This window comes from Nicotiana tabacum, chromosome 10 (genome assembly GCF_000715075.1).
Source record: "Nicotiana tabacum cultivar K326 chromosome 10, ASM71507v2, whole genome shotgun sequence".
In the NCBI taxonomy this organism is placed as follows: Eukaryota; Viridiplantae; Streptophyta; class Magnoliopsida; order Solanales; family Solanaceae; genus Nicotiana; species Nicotiana tabacum.
In genome coordinates, this window is record NC_134089.1 from 18,818,631 (window position 1) to 18,837,573 (window position 18,943).

The 18,943-nt window shown below is 37.9% G+C and overlaps 2 protein-coding genes across 3 annotated transcripts; one reads left to right on the forward strand and one right to left on the reverse strand.

Annotated features, from left to right (window-relative positions):
- Positions 1 to 8,030: 8,030 nt before the first annotated feature.
- On the forward strand, positions 8,031 to 9,701 carry LOC107817169 (pentatricopeptide repeat-containing protein At2g37320-like). The gene has a single exon (XM_016642945.2). The coding sequence runs from the start codon at positions 8,226 to 8,228 to the stop codon at positions 9,690 to 9,692; it is 1,467 nt and encodes a 488-aa protein (XP_016498431.1). The 5' UTR covers positions 8,031 to 8,225; the 3' UTR covers positions 9,693 to 9,701.
- Positions 9,702 to 14,713: 5,012 nt separating this feature from the next.
- LOC107817168 (uncharacterized) lies at positions 14,714 to 17,391 on the reverse strand. Of its 2 annotated transcripts, none has more exons than XM_075222653.1 (5): positions 17,047 to 17,389; positions 16,202 to 16,280; positions 15,995 to 16,082; positions 15,766 to 15,874; positions 14,714 to 14,821 (listed from the first exon to the last, which is right to left on the reverse strand). In XM_075222653.1, exons 1-4 carry the CDS (start codon positions 17,338 to 17,340, stop codon positions 15,787 to 15,789), a joined length of 549 nt encoding a protein of 182 aa, XP_075078754.1. In that variant the 5' UTR covers positions 17,341 to 17,389; the 3' UTR covers positions 14,714 to 14,821; positions 15,766 to 15,786. The 2 variants fall into 2 exon arrangements, with proteins under 2 accessions (XP_075078754.1, XP_016498430.1); XM_016642944.2 differs by lacking the exon at positions 14,714 to 14,821 and adding an exon at positions 14,932 to 15,425 and having other exon boundaries at positions 17,047 to 17,391.
- Between the last annotated feature and the right edge of the window lie 1,552 nt (positions 17,392 to 18,943).

Consider the following 18,943-nt stretch of genomic DNA (forward strand, 5'->3'; position numbering starts at 1 on the left):
CAAGACATTATTTTGCTTTTAGCTTCCCTTTTCTCCATCCAGTGGCCCTTCAAGTTGCTTAACGTTCTCGTTTTACTACGGACGCGATCCACACTAAGGTAATATGTATACTCATATCTGGCTGTACTGTTTTAGAGTGTACCATCTGGGTGTCTCACAAGGAGATCTACTAGAGAAATTGCAATATCCTTCGGAAATGTCAACACAAACAATCCATTTACTATTTTGGTTTACTCTAACCCCAGCCAAATCCTGATGTTCCGTCCTTTTCTTAACTACACCTGTTAGCCCCCATAGGGCATAACTGAGATGGGTACGACCAATTGTACATACCTCTGTTACTATTGAGGGTAACTCTTAATGCTTATAATTTTCCGCTGGAACTGTAATACTGATAATCTTCATTAACTGGGCGCCTCGTACCCTTCTTTACCTTGCTTCTTTTACTTCTTGAAAGCATTGTCTTTCACCATAAAGGTGGATAAATATTCTTGCCTTAAGGTTCCTTATCAAGAGGCTTACACCTTTCAGTACACCCATGATTTGCTAAAGACCTCATATTTACGTATCGTAGGCTTCATACAGATAGTGAATTCCTCTGACTCAGCTCTTCCACAGCTATCTCTCTTTCCAACCATCTTTTCGGATATAGGTATCGTCTTATTACGAATAAAATAGAATTTCAGAATTTGAATTCTTATAAGTGAGCGCTACCACACGATCTAGAGTAAGAAGAAAGAGTGTGTCACGCCCCAAACTAGGGGAGGCACGACTGGCACTCGATATTGTATTCGATCGAGTTAGCCACTAAACATACTAGCTAACTAAACTGGGGGCCCAATAGATCGGGCAGCACAACATCTGAAATACTAAGCCTGGACCATTAAGGTCATGACCTGAATAACAATAAGCCATATAAACAAAAGTAGACGAGCCAAAATAATAAAGTACTAGCTGGTCGACGAGGCCGCGATTCGAGACATACATGCCTACACATATATATATATACATGCCAAGCCTATAGGCTGGAGACTGAAAGCTACAAAAAGAAACCCAGAATATTGTGTCCACAATAGCCTCTAAGAGTGTCATAAGCACTGTCGAGACAAGGCCCCGACTATACCCAAACTGTATAAAAGAAGTAACCATTCTATGAAAGCTCCATGAAGAGGTGGATCTTACCAACTCACAGCTGAACCCCAAAATCCTAGCGGAGGGGTCGATCAGAGTCTGTACCTGGACCTGCATGCATGAAACAAAAATGTAGTATCCCTAGGCAATGGGACATTAGTACGAATAAAAATGTACTGGTATATAAGGCAGACAGTAGAATCATAAATAGCTGATATAAAAAAAAAGTAATAGAGATACCACCTGACACTGAAACTCTGATAGCCTCCATGGCCGACATCCGACTTCATAGTAATCAAATATGCATGGTATGCTCGTGTAATCGTATGTCGTGAATACATATATATATTGATGCAAATGCATGACATACCCAACCAAATGCTAGCAATGGCGGTCTCTTCCGGTAGCTAACTGGTATCATATTGCCAACTTGTGGCCATCTGTACAATATATATAGTTTTTCGGGCAAATAGGCCCCTTATCTCCGATTATAGCTCGAAGTCCATGCATAATATGCCATGTATGATATGAACTTTGAATGCACATAATAGGCCATAACAAGAACTTAGCCAATCTTGGCTCATAGGTACTCTTATCCTCATGATCTCATAATCACCTTCGTATCGCATACAATTGTCTCGTGGAACCTCATATGTTTTCTTTTCTTTTGAATAAGCTTGAAAACTTAACTCGACTTTTAGAAAGATAACTTAACTCTGAAGATGTTCATAAAAAGCTTAAGGTGCTTCACTTAGTCCTTATACCTGATTTCTTGATATTTAGTAAAAGAAAGTATTTCAAAAATCAAGTGTTTTAGTAGTTTAAACATAAAAATTATATTTGAAATTTTTGGAAATCGACGTGTCACTTTAGAGATTTTAAGATACACTTTAACAAGGGAGAAGGACTGGTCGCAAATACTAAATGCCTTTATTTTCTAGTCACACAACCCAAAGACGAATAAGAATTCACATATATAGACATATAGTTAAGAAAGCCGAACAAATGACATATATAGATGTCGAATACCCTATTTAACTGAACGAGTGGAATATCAACCTAATAGCATCATGAAAATACTTCAGCTATGATCCCAATGCCTTTCACAGAAGGTCTTTCTAGCAATAGAATAGTAAAATATCACATTTGACGTCTTAGGAATTTCCCAGAATTCGTGCCAAAAGGAAGGACAGAGTTTAGCCTTAACATACCTCTCCAACGAACGTCTGAATGTCTGTAGTTCCTTCACGAAAGTTGTTCCTTACGTCCTAAGCTTCTAAAACACTATATATATGTAGCTTATATGCACCTATAAACAGTTCATAATTGAGTTTAAGTCGGCAGATTTGCCATATGACCCTAACTTGACGAAACGTCCGTAGAACTTTGTAAAAAACGATCATAAAAGAGTCCCAAGATGATTACCTTGGAAAACCAAGTATAAAGCCTGAAGAACCAGCAAGAACAACAAATTCCTATCTTCCAAGAATAGCTCCAAACACAGCTAATAGAAGGGGAAAACGATTGCAAAGCGTAGAGATTGTGTTTCTAGGCACGGGGGCAAATTTTAACGGTAGAAATCGTTAAAAACGCACCTTAATCACTCAAGAACACCATGGAACCTTCTCTTCAGCTTTCTTACTATTTTAGGACGAAAATGAAATGTTTTTAGGTCTGAATAGTCGAATTTGCCGACTTATACTACTTGTTTGACCCGACCCGGTTCGCGACCCGGTTTCAGCCTGGACAATCCGCGGTAAAACAATCATAACTCTTTATTCCAATGTCGGATTGATGTGAGGTTTTTTTGATTGCGGACTAGACTCGTAGACCTTCGATTTGGTAGGTTGTGGGTCCTATAACTCTTTATATATTGGGAGAAATGATCTGATACATTTGACCCAAAGTTTAGAAAATTTATTAGAGAAATTTACGATAACTTTTGCCGACCTTTATTTCGCAACTTGCTTGATTCCAAAACTTAACATGTGATCAGTGTGATATTATAATACCTCATAACACATTATTCTTATCATATTAGACACTCTTGGTCTTATCCCACATGTGTAAATTAACTTAAACCTTCCGAACATGCGAGGTGGCACCCGAGCCATTTCTTTAACCACGAACCTTTGTTTAAAGGATTCCTTTGACCTACAGCTTTAGTTTAGTTCCTTGATATTACCACACATTTTCATTCTTATTCTCCCAATGTGCTACACCCAATCATATATACCTAATATAACCACGCCACGTTACCTATATTACGTAAGAGAAAAAGAAAAAAAATGGGGTCTCACAGTCTCCCCCCGTAAGAACATTCGTCCGCGAATGGGTCAAGTCAATTCCTTGGTTTCATTTCTTTTTAGTTAGTACGTTATTTGCAAGGCTATATTTGTTATATTGCAGAACATAAATCAAATTCTGAAGATTTCAATTACTAGGCTTTGTATAGCTATCTCGCAATAAGAAATTTAAATTGCACTTTCAAGTCATTTAAAATCCAATTAAGTTGTTGTAAAGGAATAATTACCAATTATTTAAATGCGACTCACCTTAAGTCGTAAATAGGTGGGGGTACTTCTTCCTCTTTTCCTCCTCAGCTTCCCAGGTCATTTCCTCGATGTTGTTATTTCGCCATAACACTTTCACGGAAGCCACTTCTTTAGTTCGAAGCTTTCTTACCTGCCGATCTAAAATAGCTACTGGTACCTCTGCATAAGATAAGTCTTCAGCAATGTGAATATCCTTCATGGGCGTAATACGTGAAGGATCTCTAATGCACTTCCGCAATATAGATACATGAAACACAGGATGGACTGCTTCCAATTCTGAAGGCAAATCAATCTCGTACGCCACCCTACCAATCCTCTGAATAATATTATACGGTCCAACAAACCTGGGGATGAGCTTCCCCTTCTTTCCAAATCGCATGATGCCCTTCATAGGCGATACTTTCAGAAAAACCCAATCTTCTACATCAAACTCTAAGTCTCGTCGTCGAACATCTGCATAAGACTTTTGCGGACTTTGTGTTGTGTGCAGCCGGTCTCTAATAAGTTTTACCTTTTCCATTGCTTGCTGGACTAAATTACCCCCTAACAACTCTGCTTCCCTGACCTCGAACCAACCGATCGGTGACCTACACTTCCGCCTATATAGTGCTTCGTAAGGGGGGGCCATCTGAATACTAGCTTGGAAGTTGTTATTATAAGCGAACTCAATAAGAGGTAGATGATCATCCCAACTTCTTTTAAAATCTAGCACGCATGCACGTAACATATCCTCAACTGTCTGAACAATACGCTCTACTTGTCCATCAGTTTGAGGATGAAAAGCGGTGCTAAGATTTACCTGCGTGCCTAGACCCTTCTGAAAAGATTTCCAAAAATGTGTTGTAAATTGAGCCCCTCGATCAGAGATAATAGATAATGGTACTCCGTGAAGGAAAATAATCTCTCGAATGTAAAGCTTGGCATAATCCTCGGTTGAATATGTCGTCCTAACTGGCAGGACATGAGCAGATTTTGTAAGCCTATCAATAATTACCCAAATAGAATCATACCTCCGTGGAGTGCAAGGCAAACCAGTGATGAAGTCCATATTTATCATGTCCCATTTCCATAATGGAAGTTCAATATACTGAGTTAGTCTTCCAGGCCTCTAATGTTCAGCTTTAACTTGTTGGTAGTTGGGACATTGTGCTACCATCTCCGCGATATTTTTTTTCATTCCATTCCAACAATAGATATGTCGAAGGTCCCGATACATCTTTGTCGCTCCAGGGTGAACTGCATATCTAGAATAATTGGCCTGTAAAGGAATCTTGGCGCGGAGCTCTCCGATTGTCGGTACACATAAGTGGCACTGGTATCTAAGGACTCCATCTCCAGTTAGCTCAAATAAAGGTTGTCGCTACTGTGGAATACTTTCCCTCAGTTTTATAAGCTCAAGATCCTCGTGTTGTCGCTCTTTCACTTCAGTAACAAAATAAGATTTTGTTGTATTCTGAACGAGAATGCATCCACCCTCTGCGTCTACCAAACGCACCTGCAAATTAGCTAGCTGGCATAGATATTTGGTTCAACATCATCGTAATATATTACTGCAGAGCATAACATCGACGTAATACTGCGGGGCGTAACACGGTATCCCGGGAGATCCCCTGCACATTTACGTTTGGGACTACGGGATGATATCTCGGGAGATCCCCTGTTGTTATCTCTGTGTACTGAGCTGTTGTTTTTCTATGATTTCATTCTCGTTAAATTTTAGTATTTATCTTTACTGCAATATTTCATATTGAATTATTTTATTATATATATATACCAGTAGGGCCCTGACCTGATTTCGTCACTACTCGACCGAGGTTAGGCTTGGTACTTACTGGGTACCATTGTAGTGTACTCATGCCTTTCCTGCACATGTTTTTCGTGTGCAGATCCAGGTACCTCACATCAATTGCATTACCGGTGAGGCGAGATGACTGTAGAGACTTCGAGGTATATCTGTCGCGTCCGCAGACCTATGAGTCCCTCTCTACTCTTCCTCAAGTTAAAGATTGTATTTTCTTCTTGTATTATACTCTGGAGTATAGGAGCACTGTGTCTTTTCTTTACCTCTTGACTTATGACATTCCTTATATATACTATTCGGAAGTGATTATTGTATATGCCGAGCGGCATCGCATTTCCTTGTTTAAAATTTACTCTTAGTTGATAGCTTTTATGTTTTTCGTTCCTTTTCCACAAAGTTAGGCTTACATAGTCGTAGAGATTAGGTGTCGTCACAACAGGTTCACGAAGGGAGAACTAGGGAGGGTCGTGATAGTGGATTTAGTATGGAAATAATTCTTTTTTTTTGTTTGTTGATTTTCCTGTATCCACAAGGGTCTATTCAACAATCAACAGGTTAAAATTAATATTAAAGGGTAATGTTCAACAGGACAAAATTAATATTAGTTATTTAATAAGAATATTTATGACATATTTTAGACTATAACAACAACAACAACAACAATAAACCCAATAAATTTTCACAAGTGGGGTCTAGGGAGGGTATGATGTACACAGTCTTATTCCTACTTGGGTGGGCAGAGAGGTTGTTTCAGATAGACCATCGGCTAAAGAAAAAATGAAAAAAAGCAGTGGCAATAAGTAGTAACAACAAGAAGATATTATGAAGACTGAAGTCAAGATAGCAATTAAACGATAGGTAGTAATAGCAATCTAAGAATAAAAAGATATCATATTGACACTAATTTTATCGAACTAAGGAAGACAAAGAGAAACGTTTGACTATCTACTAACTTTCTACACTAATTCCCAACCTCCACGCCCTCCTATCAAGGGTCATATCCTCAGTAAACTCCAGTTGCGTCATGTCTCTCCTAATTATCTCTTCCCAAGACTTTTCGGCCTACCTCTAACCCACCAAAGCTAATCTCTCACACAACCTAACAGGAGCATTTGTGCTTCTCCTTTAAACATGCCAGAGCCATCTTATCCTTGCCTCCCGCATCTTATCCTCCAAGGGGGCCACTTCTACCTTATCCAAACAACTTTATTCCTAATCTTATCTAATCATGTATGTCCATATATTCATCTCAACATCTTCATTTCAACTACTTTCATCTTCTGGACATAAGAGTTCTTGGTTGGCCAACACTCTGCCCCACACAACATAGTTGGTTATACCAATATTTTGTAAAACTTACCTTTATGTTCTAGTGGAACAATACTATTATCACAAAAGACACCAGAAGCGAGCCTCCACTTCATCCACCCTGCTTCGATACGATATGTGTTATCCTCATCAATCTCCATCATCTTGTATTACTAACAAAAGGTACTTGATACTTCCTCTTATAGGATGACTAATGTATCAAACGTCACATCCATGTCCACTTCCTGGGTAACGTTCTGAACTTGCACTCCGAGTATTCGGCCTTGGTCTTGCTCAACTTAAAACATTTAGACTCCAGAGTTTGTCTTCAAACCTCCAATCTCTCGTTAACACCACTTCACGTCTCGTTCATCAGAACTATATCATCTGCAAATAACATATACCATGGTACCTCCCCTTGAATGTGACGCGTCAATGCGTCCATCGCCAAGGAAAATAAAAACGGGCTAAGGGTTGATCCCTGATGCAACCCCATCTCAACCGAAAAGTGTTCTAAGTCTCCTCTTGTTGTCCTTACCCGTGTCTTAGCTCCATCATATATGTCTTTAATTACCCTAATGTAGGCTACAGGCACACCTTTAGACTCCAAGTATCTCCTAGAACCTTTCTCGGGACTTTATCATATGATTTTTCTAGGTCAATGAACACCATATATAAGTCCTTCTTCATTATCCTATACTACTCCACTAATGTCCTTACAAGATGCATGGCTTCTGTAGTCGATCGACCCGTCATAACATCGAACTGGTTCTCGAAAATAGACACACTCCTCCTCACCCTCCCTTCTGTCGCGCTCTCCCAAACGTCCATCATATGGCTTAGCAGCTTGATACCCCTATAGTTGTTGCAATTTTAGATATCACATTGTTCTTGTACAACAAAATCATTATACTCCACCTCAACCCTTCAGACATCTTCTTCGTTCTAAAATGACGTTAAACAACTCAGAGAGACATTCCAAGCACGTCCTACCCGCGCTCTTTCAGAATTCTGCAGAAATTTCGTCTGGCCTGATCGCTTTACCCCTACTCATCCTACGCATAACCCCTCGATTCTCCCTCTCTTATGTGCCTACAGTACCCAAAATATATATTTTAGACTACAAAATTAAATATCTTTCTTTCTTAAACTATTTAATATTTTTACGTAAAGTGAAACGAAGAAAGTGCATATTTTACATTTATTGATTCTAAATAACCGTTAATCATGTTTTGTCGCAAGAACTATTGTTACATATGTCAGTGTTCTAGCTTCGGGTTTTGTCATTAAAAACTGAACTTTACAGACAGAATATGAATAAAAAGGCAGCTTTTATGATCTCGTGCTTATTTTGTTTTGTTTGTTGGAGAATATGCTGATGCTTAAAAAAAGTACGTAAAGTTTTGCGTCGTCCTAAAACTGGTGGAGAAATGAGCCATCTCCTTTTTCGTCATGGTATGAGTAAAAAATTGTCACTTGCCTTACAGACGGTTACCAAAACCAAGAGCCCATTCAAGGGCCAGAAATTCCTTGATATCATAGCTCCAAAGCCAAATGTAACCAAGAATCACCAAAACTATCTTAACCTCATTGAGGACTTTCTTCAAACAGATTCTGAACAAAATTGTACAAAACACGCATTGCATAAAGAACTGTCTTTTCCATATTCAATGGAAGATTCAATCTCATTGCTTTTTAAGTTTCATAAAGAAGGGTCTAAAATTGGGGTGAGTTTAGTGTCAAATGCTATGGGTTTATGTGCGTCGAAGAGAGATTTTAGGGTAGGGATTCAAGTTCATTGCTTGGTGATTGTAAATGGGTTTTTGTCCAATGTTTATGTTGGTAGTTCTTTGATCACCTTTTATAGTAATTTTGGAGGAGTGGTGGATGCTTACCAAATGTTTGACGAAATGCCTGTGAGAAATGTTGTGTCTTGGAGTGCTATAATAAATGGTTTTGCACAAGAGAATGAGGTTGATATGTGCTTGAAATTGTATAAGGGTATGATGGGCTTGACATTGAAACCTAATGAGTTCACGTTTACGAGCTTGCTGAGTTCGTGTATGGGTAGTGGGTGTTTTGGTCATGGCAGGAGTATTCACTGCCAAATAATTCATTTGGGTTTTGATTCCTATATACACGTTTTGAATGCCCTTTTATCAATGTATTGTAAGTGCGGGGAAGTAAAGGATGCTTTTCACATTTTTGAAAATATGAAGAGAAAAGATTTGGTATCATGGAACTCGATGATTTGTGGTTATGGACAGCAAGGACATGCAATTCAAGCTATTGAACTTTTTGAGGAAATGAAGAAACAAAAAGTGAGACCTGATTCCATTACTTTCCTTGGGGTGTTATCTTCTTGCCGCCATGCAGGTTCTGTTAAAGAAGGCATGTTTTACTTTAATTCAATGGTTGATTACCATGTGAAGCCAGAGCTGAATCATTATTCATGTATTATAGACCTTCTCGGACGAGCACGGTTACTAGAAGAGGCTCGGGAGTTTATCAAGAAGATGCCAATCCAACCAAATGGTGTCATCTGGGGTTCATTGCTTTTGTCATGCAGGCTTCACGGGAATTTTTGGTTGGGCATCGAGGCTGCAGAAAATAGGCTTGCGCTAGAACCATGGTCCACCTCTACCCACTTGCAACTGTTAAATTTATACGCTAGTTTAGGATACTGGGATCAGGCAGCGAGAGTGCAGAAGCTGATGAAAGACAATGGACTTAAAAGGGATCCTGGTTATAGTTGGATTGAGATAAACAGTCAAGTTTTTCGCTTTACTGCTGAAGACATATCAATGGGACATATTAAATCAATTGGTAGTTTGGTGGATATTTTGGTGGATCACATGAGAAGCTTTGGTGTAGAAGAAACTTATTCCACTGAATAGTAATGTAGAGTAGATGTGCAATTTTGCTTTGATATGAGCTAAAGATTCTTCTTGGCATATGTCAGGATAACAATTTTGACTTGGGACAACAGCATAAGTGCAAAGAGATTGTTAAGAAAATGGACCTTGAGCTTAATTCAACTCCAAAAACTAGCTCATTAGGCGAAGATTGCCGAAAACCATATAAGAGGACAACAGGTAATTCCCTCAACCTATATGAGACTGTCTAACACCCCCCTCATACCCAGGACAGGACACCTGGAGCGTGCACAACATAACATGGAGGTCCAACATTGGGTAACCAAGAATAGAGATGAGTCTTGACTTTAATACCATGTTAAGAAAATAGACCTTAGTCTTAACTCCAAAAGTTAGTTCATGAGGTAAGGGTTTTCAAGACCATAGTAGGAGACAATTGGTCATTCGTTCACCCTACGCCGAACAATTCACCCCAAGAATAGTAATGTGTAGTAGATATAGATTCTTGCACTGATATGAAGCAGATTCTTCTTGGCATACATCATGGATGACCATTTTGAGAACAACTATATGCATGCAAAGAGATGATCCTTTTCCGTTAAGCAGATACTCATACAAGTACCAATACAGGGATACAAATGGCTAAAATTGTGGAGAACTTAGTGAGGAGATCTAGTTTTGTTCTACAATACAGTCAATTTCAATTGAACCCGTCCCCATAACGTTACATCCGCCCCTTAGCAACTGCAGGCACTATTTTTCTCTTCTTGATGGATAGCCTCTTTTATAATAGTCAAGAAAAATCAGCATGAAGACGGTGAGATAAGATACCAGAAGAATAATTGTGTTCTTGATGCTTCCTTGATATATATATATACACACACACACAAAAGCTTTGCCTGGAATAAGACAACCTTGAAGAAAATTGGGGCCAGGAGGAGGATATTGCTTTCTCCATGGATCATTCTTTCTGAAAACTGTCTCTTTATTTATTGAACTACTTTAGATTGAGATACTGAATCCTCGGAAACCAAAAAAAAAAATAGAAATGAGAGTAGGACTATTTCTTTCCAAAAATGAAGATGACATGGTCAAGCAACTGCAGGCTCAGTTTGATCTTCCAGGTCCAGCTCTAATAGAGAAGCCTGACCAAAGATGCTTACCACAAGTCTCATTTCATCCCAGCTATCGGCACTTGTAGCTTCGGGCTCTTGCCTGACATGGTAATTATAATCATCATCCTTGTCTCCAGCATCCAATTGCCATAACCACTGATTACCAATGTAAACAGGCTGTGAATCATCGGCATAATGGCTGCCATGCTGTATTGCTTCACCTGTCGACAGGTCATCTGATTTCTCAGGTCTCTTTACATAACTGGGTACAAAATCATCTTTGCAGGTGCCAGCAAAGTAGGATACAAAATCCCCTAGCCAGTTGTTGTTCACCCCATCATTGTAGGGAAAAAGTTCATTTCCATAGAAGGTATTTGTTGAAAAGTGATTGACTTCTTCCTTGTTCCCGCAAAAGCTGTTGTCCTCGTAGAGTCTGTCTTGATTGGACGGAAGTGGCTCTCCATAAGGACCACCATTGACATAGCTTAGGTCATACCAAGTGAGGTAATAAAACTCGAAAGAGACCACATTCATGCTCACCGAGTGCCGAACTAAAAGCGCACATGAGAAGATCACAGAACTCAAGACTCTGCCACACAACCATGAAATGATGGGTTCTTGCTTCAGCTGAAGAAGTTCTGCTACTTATAATCAAAAAAAGAAGAAAGAGAATCTGCTATGCAGAGAATATGGTCTATGGTTTTACCTATCATAAAACAGGATGTGGTCTGCAATTTTGATGCTTTTTTCCCTTTCCACTGTAATTCTGATGCTCACCCATCAATTATCTACTACAACAGGAGAACATGCTTGAAGTAAAGTTTTATGTCAACTACGCCTTAATTCCAAATTAGTTGGAGTCACCTGTATGAATAATTTATACTATGTTGCTCCATTCAGGCAGAGGCGGATCTTGGATTTTTGGGTGCACTACTAAAAAAAGGAGGAAAATTGTATCAAGTGGGAATTAATTTCCTCTTGGTAAATAACTCAACATTTAACCAAGTACATCATTCAATCTTCTTGGAGCATGGGTGTCAACAGTTAATATTATACTTATTTTAAAAAATATGTACATAAAATATCTAATTTTGATGAAAGACCATGAGTTCATGTGCCCCATAATCTTCCCTATAAATTCGCCCCCTGCATTCAGGCATATATACATTGGTGAATGTTATTCAATTGACTACCCCTCGGCGATTGCAAGAAGTGATAGTTTTACTGGCGATCATATTTAAGTTAACACTGCTAGAATGAGAATTTTTCATGCGACTTTATGTGACCATTGCCTTAGTCATCACAAAAGGTAAGGGTTGCACACAGTAGCAAAGCAAAGGAATTTAGTTAAATGTATATGAATAAAAAGTAATATTTAATATATATATATATATATATATATATATATATATATAGTATAATTTTTTAGCGAAGGCTATTCAATTGACTGCCCTCGTCAAAGAATAAAGAGATACATTTATTACGTCACTCAATAATGTACCACACTGCTCTTTTATTCAAGTTTGGCATTTGTTTGTGCTGCCGCACAAAGCTGGTTGAAATAAAAGTTATTGCTAAAGAAATTTCGATTTCTTGCTGATTAAACACGTATATTTTTTGGGTTACCTATATTTATAGCTTGTTTAGCCAAGCTGACTTATTTTGAGAAGTGCTTTTGCTCTAAAGTGCTTTTAAGGACATGTATGTTGGAGTTAAGACACCGGTTAGAACAACAAGAGAAGACTTTGAGTACTTTTCGGTTGAGATGGGGCTGCATCAGGGTTCAACACTTAGCGCATTTTGTTTTCTTTGGCAATGGGCGTATTGACGCGACACATTCAAGGGGAGGTGCCTTGGTGCATGTTATTTGCAGATGACATAGTCCTAATTGATGAGACGTGCAGTGGTGTTCATGAGAGGCTAGAGGTCTGGAGACATACCCTAGAGTCTAAGGATTTTAAATTGAGCAGGACCAAGACAGAATACTTAGAGTGCAAGTTCAGCGGTGTTACTCAGGAAGCGGGCGGAAATGTGAAGCTTGATACACAAGTCATCCCCATGAAAGAGAGTTTTATGTATCTGGGGTCTATAATTCAGAATGATGGGGAGATTAATGAGGATGTCACACATCGTACCGGGACAGGATGGATGAAGTGGAGGCTCGCTTCCGGTGTCTTGTGCGATAAAAATGTGCGTTGAGACTTAAGGATAAGTTCTACAAGGTAGTGGTTAGACCGACTATGTTGCATGGGGTAGAGTGCTAGCCAGTCAAGAACTCCCATGTACAGCAGATGAAAGTAGCTGAAATGAGAATGTTGAGATGGATGTGTGGGCATACTAGGTTAGATAGAATTAAGAATGAAGTTATTCGAGACAAGGTAGGAGTGGCTCCTCTGGAGGAAAATATGCGAGAGACGAGGCTGAGATGGCTCGGACATGTTAAGAGGAGAAGCAGAGATGGCCTAGTCAGGAGGTGTGAGAGGTTGGCCTTGGAGGGGGAGGAGATAACAGTAAGGGTAGAGGTAGGCCATAGAAGCCTTGGGGAGAGGTGATCAGGCGAGACATGGCGCAACTTGAGCTAACCGAGGACACGACCCTGGATAGGAGGGTGTGGAGGTTGAGGATTAGGGTAGAAGGTTAGTAGGTAGTCGTGTGTTTTCCTTTATCTTCATTAGTTCGATAGTGTTAGTGTTAGTATGGTACCCTTTTTATCCTGAGTTTGCTATCATCGCATGTCTTGTTTTGTCATTACGTGTCACCGGTACTTCCTTAGTTTTCTATCAGTGCTCCTTTCATATTCTCTATTGTTATCAGACCCTCGGATTTAGTCCTCTAAATATATTGTCTTGTTATTTCTTGCTATCGGTATTTCTTTCATATTCTTTATTGCTATCTTCAATTTATTTTTCTAAATATATCGTCTTGCTATGAATTGCTATCAGCGCTTCTTCCATTTTCTTTAGTCGAAGGTCTATCGGAAGCAGTCTCTCTGCACTTCGGGGTAGGGGTACGGTTGCGTACATCCTACCCTCCCCAGACTCCATTTGTGAGATTTTCACTGGGTTGTTGTTGTTGTTATAGTTTAGTGTTTGGCCAATTCATTTGATAAGTACTTTTTGCAGTTTTGGATAAGCAAATTATATTTGGTCAATCTTTTCAAAAAGTATTTTTGTATGCCAAATTACGATAAATATAATTGTTCAATTTATAATTAATATATTATTTAAAGAGAAATATAAATTTAATTATTTTTTCTTTTTATTTAGTTAGAATATTAAATATAAAGAAAAAAGATATATTAAAAATTTAATCAGTATAAGATATAGTTATCCAAAGCAACAATATTAGGTATCAAATATTACTTATTGTTTATATGATGATTTAAATATATCATCCAATATAAATAAAAAATTTGCTTTTTTACTCCCATATAAAAGGAAGATATCTATTTATAGTGGAGAGACTATTTCAAAGAAGAATAGGAGAAGAAGAATAGAAAGATAATAAAGATAAAATAAATAAATAAATCAATAAATAGAAAGGATGGTAGAAAAAAAAGAAAAAAAAGTTAAATTAATGAAGATAATTTGAAAATATAAATTTATAGTAAGGATACTTTTGTCTTAAAATAATTAATTTTCTGCTCCTGCTTTTTGAAAGAACATAGAATTTGTAAATTCTTCTCAAAAACATAAAAAATGATTCTGCTGCTGCTCAAAAGCACTTCAAACACATCAAATTTTTGACAAAGTACTTGGATGGAATCTGTTTAATAATGGAAAGAAAGAAAAAAGAAGAAACCAAACTACCATGACAAAGGGAAAAGTAGAAGGAAAGGATTAGGTATCTGATTTTGGAAAAGTGCTTAGCTTGCAAAAGCATGTTATTCTATTGAAAGAGAATCCTATGCATGGAAAAGGTATTATTTTGCACTTGGCTAAAATATGACAAGTAGAAGCCTCTTAATCCTTGCAGCAGAAAAAACAAGTATTACGCCTTAGTATGTTTGGTGTGTTTGAAAGGTCCCTTCAGAAGCTGCATAAACACCAAACACGGTTAAGATTGTACAGAACCTCAAGCTAATAAGAAGAGAAGCTGAATATAGGCAACACAATGACCACAAAATATTTTAGCCTGCTAGGAACTTAAGAAAGCAGCATTATATTATAGATGTATAAAGAATACAAAGATGGAATAAACTGAAGTTTATGATATAAAGGAAACATGATCATGTCTCCTCCCACATATTCTGGTGAAGATAAGCCATACAATGAATCTGACATTAGAAAACATAAGTGTCTACTCATAGAAGCTAATGTATCAGTGTATTCTAATTATTTAGAGAAGATTATCCGGTAATAATTCACTAACTACAGTCCATATTTCTCTCACTTTACAATAAATTAGTTACTACATCTTCTACCCAAAAGACTTTGATTTGTGCTTTCCCATCAGATTCTAAGTGTTCCAGATTCAATTGCAGCAGCACCAGTTCATTCTGCATGCATAGAACTGTTCGTGATAGAACATTATATATAATCTGACAACTACGACGATTCATAAATCTGCCTAGCCACTGCAACAGGCTGCAAAAACACCACCAACTTGATTGACAGGAAAAACCACCAAAACGATTCACCTGAAACTCATAGATAAACGTGATTTAGAGCCTACAATTTTCATGTCAATATCAGTAGCTTGAGAGTGAGACTGGAGATATTAGCAAATTATCAATTTTGGTGGAATTTAAATATTTGATTGTCCTAAAATGTTCTCCAACTATGTGAATCATATTGACGAAACATCAGACAAATCTAGATCTTGCAGAAACGACTATAGCAGATAATAAAACTGTTCCCACTTGAGTATATCAATAAGCTAATTGAAATCCACAGACCTGTCTAGACAAACAATAAAAGCAACTGGTGACTTAAGCACCTTTAACTAAAATCTAGTGCACCAAAGAAAAAGATAACAACCTCAGAGAAAGGAATGTGGAACTATGTTGAACTCCATACTGCAGCATTGTAATTCTCCAACTCTTTTGAGCTTGATCCATATATCGCTTTAATTGTGTCTATGCAAGAACTGCAATCAAGACATCCTTTCAATTAAAACAGTAGTCTCAGACAGAAATTTAGTGGTTAAGACTTAAGACTTTCACAAAATCTATAGGCAACGAGTAAATGAGCAACGTCAATGGATTACCTGCAAGCTTCCTTGTTGAACTTTTTCGTTTCAATCCCATACAATGTCTCAAAGATGGCTGGTTCCACCCGACAAAAATATGGACGATCTAAAGCAAAGAGAAAAACAAATGATTCAAGAAATCCACCCATATGACAAAGGGGAAAACTACATCATCAGCGATAAATATTGAAATCTCCAAATTCCATTTGGAAAAGAAGGTTTCACCTGCATAAATGGAGCATTTTCTTGTGCTCTTCTCAAAATGTATGCACCATCCATCAGAACCCACCATGCTTTGGAATAACTGAGAAGTAAAATTCCACATTTAAAGCTTCAAACTTTATATAATAGTCTTCTCATTTCGGATGGCCCAAAATATTGACACGGTTGTACTAATAATAACAATCTTTCGATTTTCGAAAAATCTACTGATAACGTTATTCTATGTAAATTTAACAGCTTTTATGAACTCAAATTCATTTAACCATTCAACTCTTAAAATCAACTGTAACTTTTCTATCTTACTAAATTCAATCATATCTTAACACTTGTTCTCCACTACTACAAATATACTACATAAATCGAATTGACATAAAAAGATCCACATCCATAGAAATATCATATAAAATATGACAATTGTAGTATAAACCATCATATTCATGACACCCACATAATTTTGATTAATAACCGAGAAATCCCCGGGGCCAGCGGCGCATGGTTTGAAACTGGTGAATAACGGGTCCACCTCATTGTCTTTCCTCGTTTAAATATCATGCTTTTGTTTCCGGCCTAACCCACACGTCACGTGTTATGCTTTTAACACTAGCCTGATTCAAAGCCTGATTCTTCTGTCCCAATTTATGTATCTTACTTTCATTTTTAGTTTATCCAAAAAAGAATAGCATACTTTCCTTATTTAGAAATAATTTAACTTTAAACTTATCATTTTACTTCTTAAACTCCATGCTCACTCAAATACCGCTACATAAATTGGAACGGAGCAAGTATTGTATGAATTATGACAACATAAAACCCACATAATTTAAACTGAAAATAATGAGAAAAAGAACCTCAACATCAGAAGGGTCATCAAAAATTTCTTCGGCAGTGGGAAAGTTTGGGCCTTTGTCAAGTTTGCAGCATGCACCACAATTCTGCACGCACTGCCACGTGGGTTCTTTACTCCTGCTGTTAAAGCCTGACGTTGTTTTCTTGACGGTAGCCGGTGGTACACTGGGATTGGTAGTGGTTATCTTTTGCTTACCATTCTGGGGTTTAGGGTTAGGTCTGAGTCGTGGCTGCTTCGCCGCCGCGAGAACGGTGGCGAAACGCGGCAGAGGCACCGCAGCTAGCGAATGAGACATTGGAATTCTTATGGATTGACTGTCCGTTGGCGCCACATAAAATCAGGGGAGTGCATTAATAGCCGATTTTGGGACCCCTATTTAAACTATGGCCTAAGTTCATAAATTATTACAAGTCTAGCCACTTCAGACGAAAGTTTTGCTTAAAGTTTTTCTTTTTTTTGATAATATGGATATTTATATTATATATAACCCAGCAGAGTCGCCAGAGCTGTCACACCTCCTTTTTGCGCGCCCCGCCCCGAAGGGTTAAATGCGCGAGGGAGTTTTTCCAATTTAAGTGACAATATTCGAAATGAGATTATTTATTTAATTCAGAGTCGCCACTTGGGAAAGGTTTGGCTTTTAGTGTCCCAAGTCACCGGTTTATCTTGAATCCCAAATCGAGGAAAATATTCGACTTTTCCAAATGAAGTCTGCGAACCAGAAATTCTAAGTAAGGAATTCTGTTGACCCGAGGGAAGGTGTTAGGCACCCTCGAATCCCGTGGTTCTAGCACGGTCGCTTAAATTGTTATAATGGCTAAATATCTTATTTAAATATATGTTATGACTTACGTGTTTTTATTAAGTTTAAACCGCTTTTATCATTATCATTTATTTTTATAGAATTGCAACGTCGTGAAAATGCATCTCGAACCACGTCACAATCAATGCGCCCGTGATCGTCAACACATTTTGACTTCGTTGAGATTTGGATTTGGGTCACATCAATGCACACCCGAATTTAAGAATGTAATTTAATTAAACCGTGCCTAAAGAGTCTAACGTATTATTATCTTTGGGGAAGGCCGTAAAATTCGCTAAACGGCATGTCCCGAATTCTAAGTATTTTTTATGGTTAATTATTGAGGGCCCCACAATTCGCATTTTTTATTTGGCGAGGCTCATCTCATTTTTTGGAAGGATATCCTAAAGTGACTACATTTCTATTACGTTTGTCTCTAAAAAATAAAAAAAGGAAGATGCCAAACTTACTTGTTTAAACAAGTACATACTGAATTTTTACTATGTCTGCCGAATCCGAATTTTGTTCGATTACCTGATTGATTGTTTATGAGGTGAGAGTTACCTCATACCTTGTCTTTATCGAGTGAATACGCTTGTTAATTTGCTAAGTGAGATTGCAAGCAAACTAATAACATATACTAAACTCATGTTGACGACCTCCAAGTTTGATTTTTAAAACTAGCCTATTTGGACTTGATAAATGAAATTGGCTGTTTACTAGGAAAACTACTACTTATTGAACTAAAAACGCCTGCTAGTTTTCCTCAAAAAGTCATCGCATTATTTCGAAACAGTGAATCTATACCGAAGCCCAATATCGAACCTATATCGGATCAAGTAATCTGACAAGAGAGTTGGCGTACATGGCCAAACTCTTAATGTGACCGCATGAGAGTTTGTTTGGGGTACATTTGTCCCGGACCAAATACAACAGATTTGGACAATTCAGTGGTCTAGACAAAATACGTGCAGGTGCTTGCCCTGATTCTATGTTATACTGTCATAACTAAATCAAGACCCCAATGATTATATACATTAAAACACACCTGATCTAATAAACAGTGCTATCTAATGTTTCATCTCAAACAGAATGT

Bases quoted from the DNA above. Each gene is read 5' to 3' on its own strand.
- LOC107817168 (XM_075222653.1), bottom strand. From the start codon at position 17,340: ATGTCTCATTCGCTAGCTGCGGTGCCTCTGCCGCGTTTCGCCACCGTT. The intron at 16,083-16,201 runs GTGAAACCTTCT...TCTTTGCTTTAG, and splicing joins AAAATGCTCCATTTATGCAG to ATCGTCCATATTTTTGTCGG. The intron at 15,875-15,994 runs GTAATCCATTGA...TCTTGATTGCAG, and splicing joins TTCAACAAGGAAGCTTGCAG to TTCTTGCATAGACACAATTA.
- LOC107817169 (XM_016642945.2), top strand. From the start codon at position 8,226: ATGAGCCATCTCCTTTTTCGTCATGGTATGAGTAAAAAATTGTCACTT.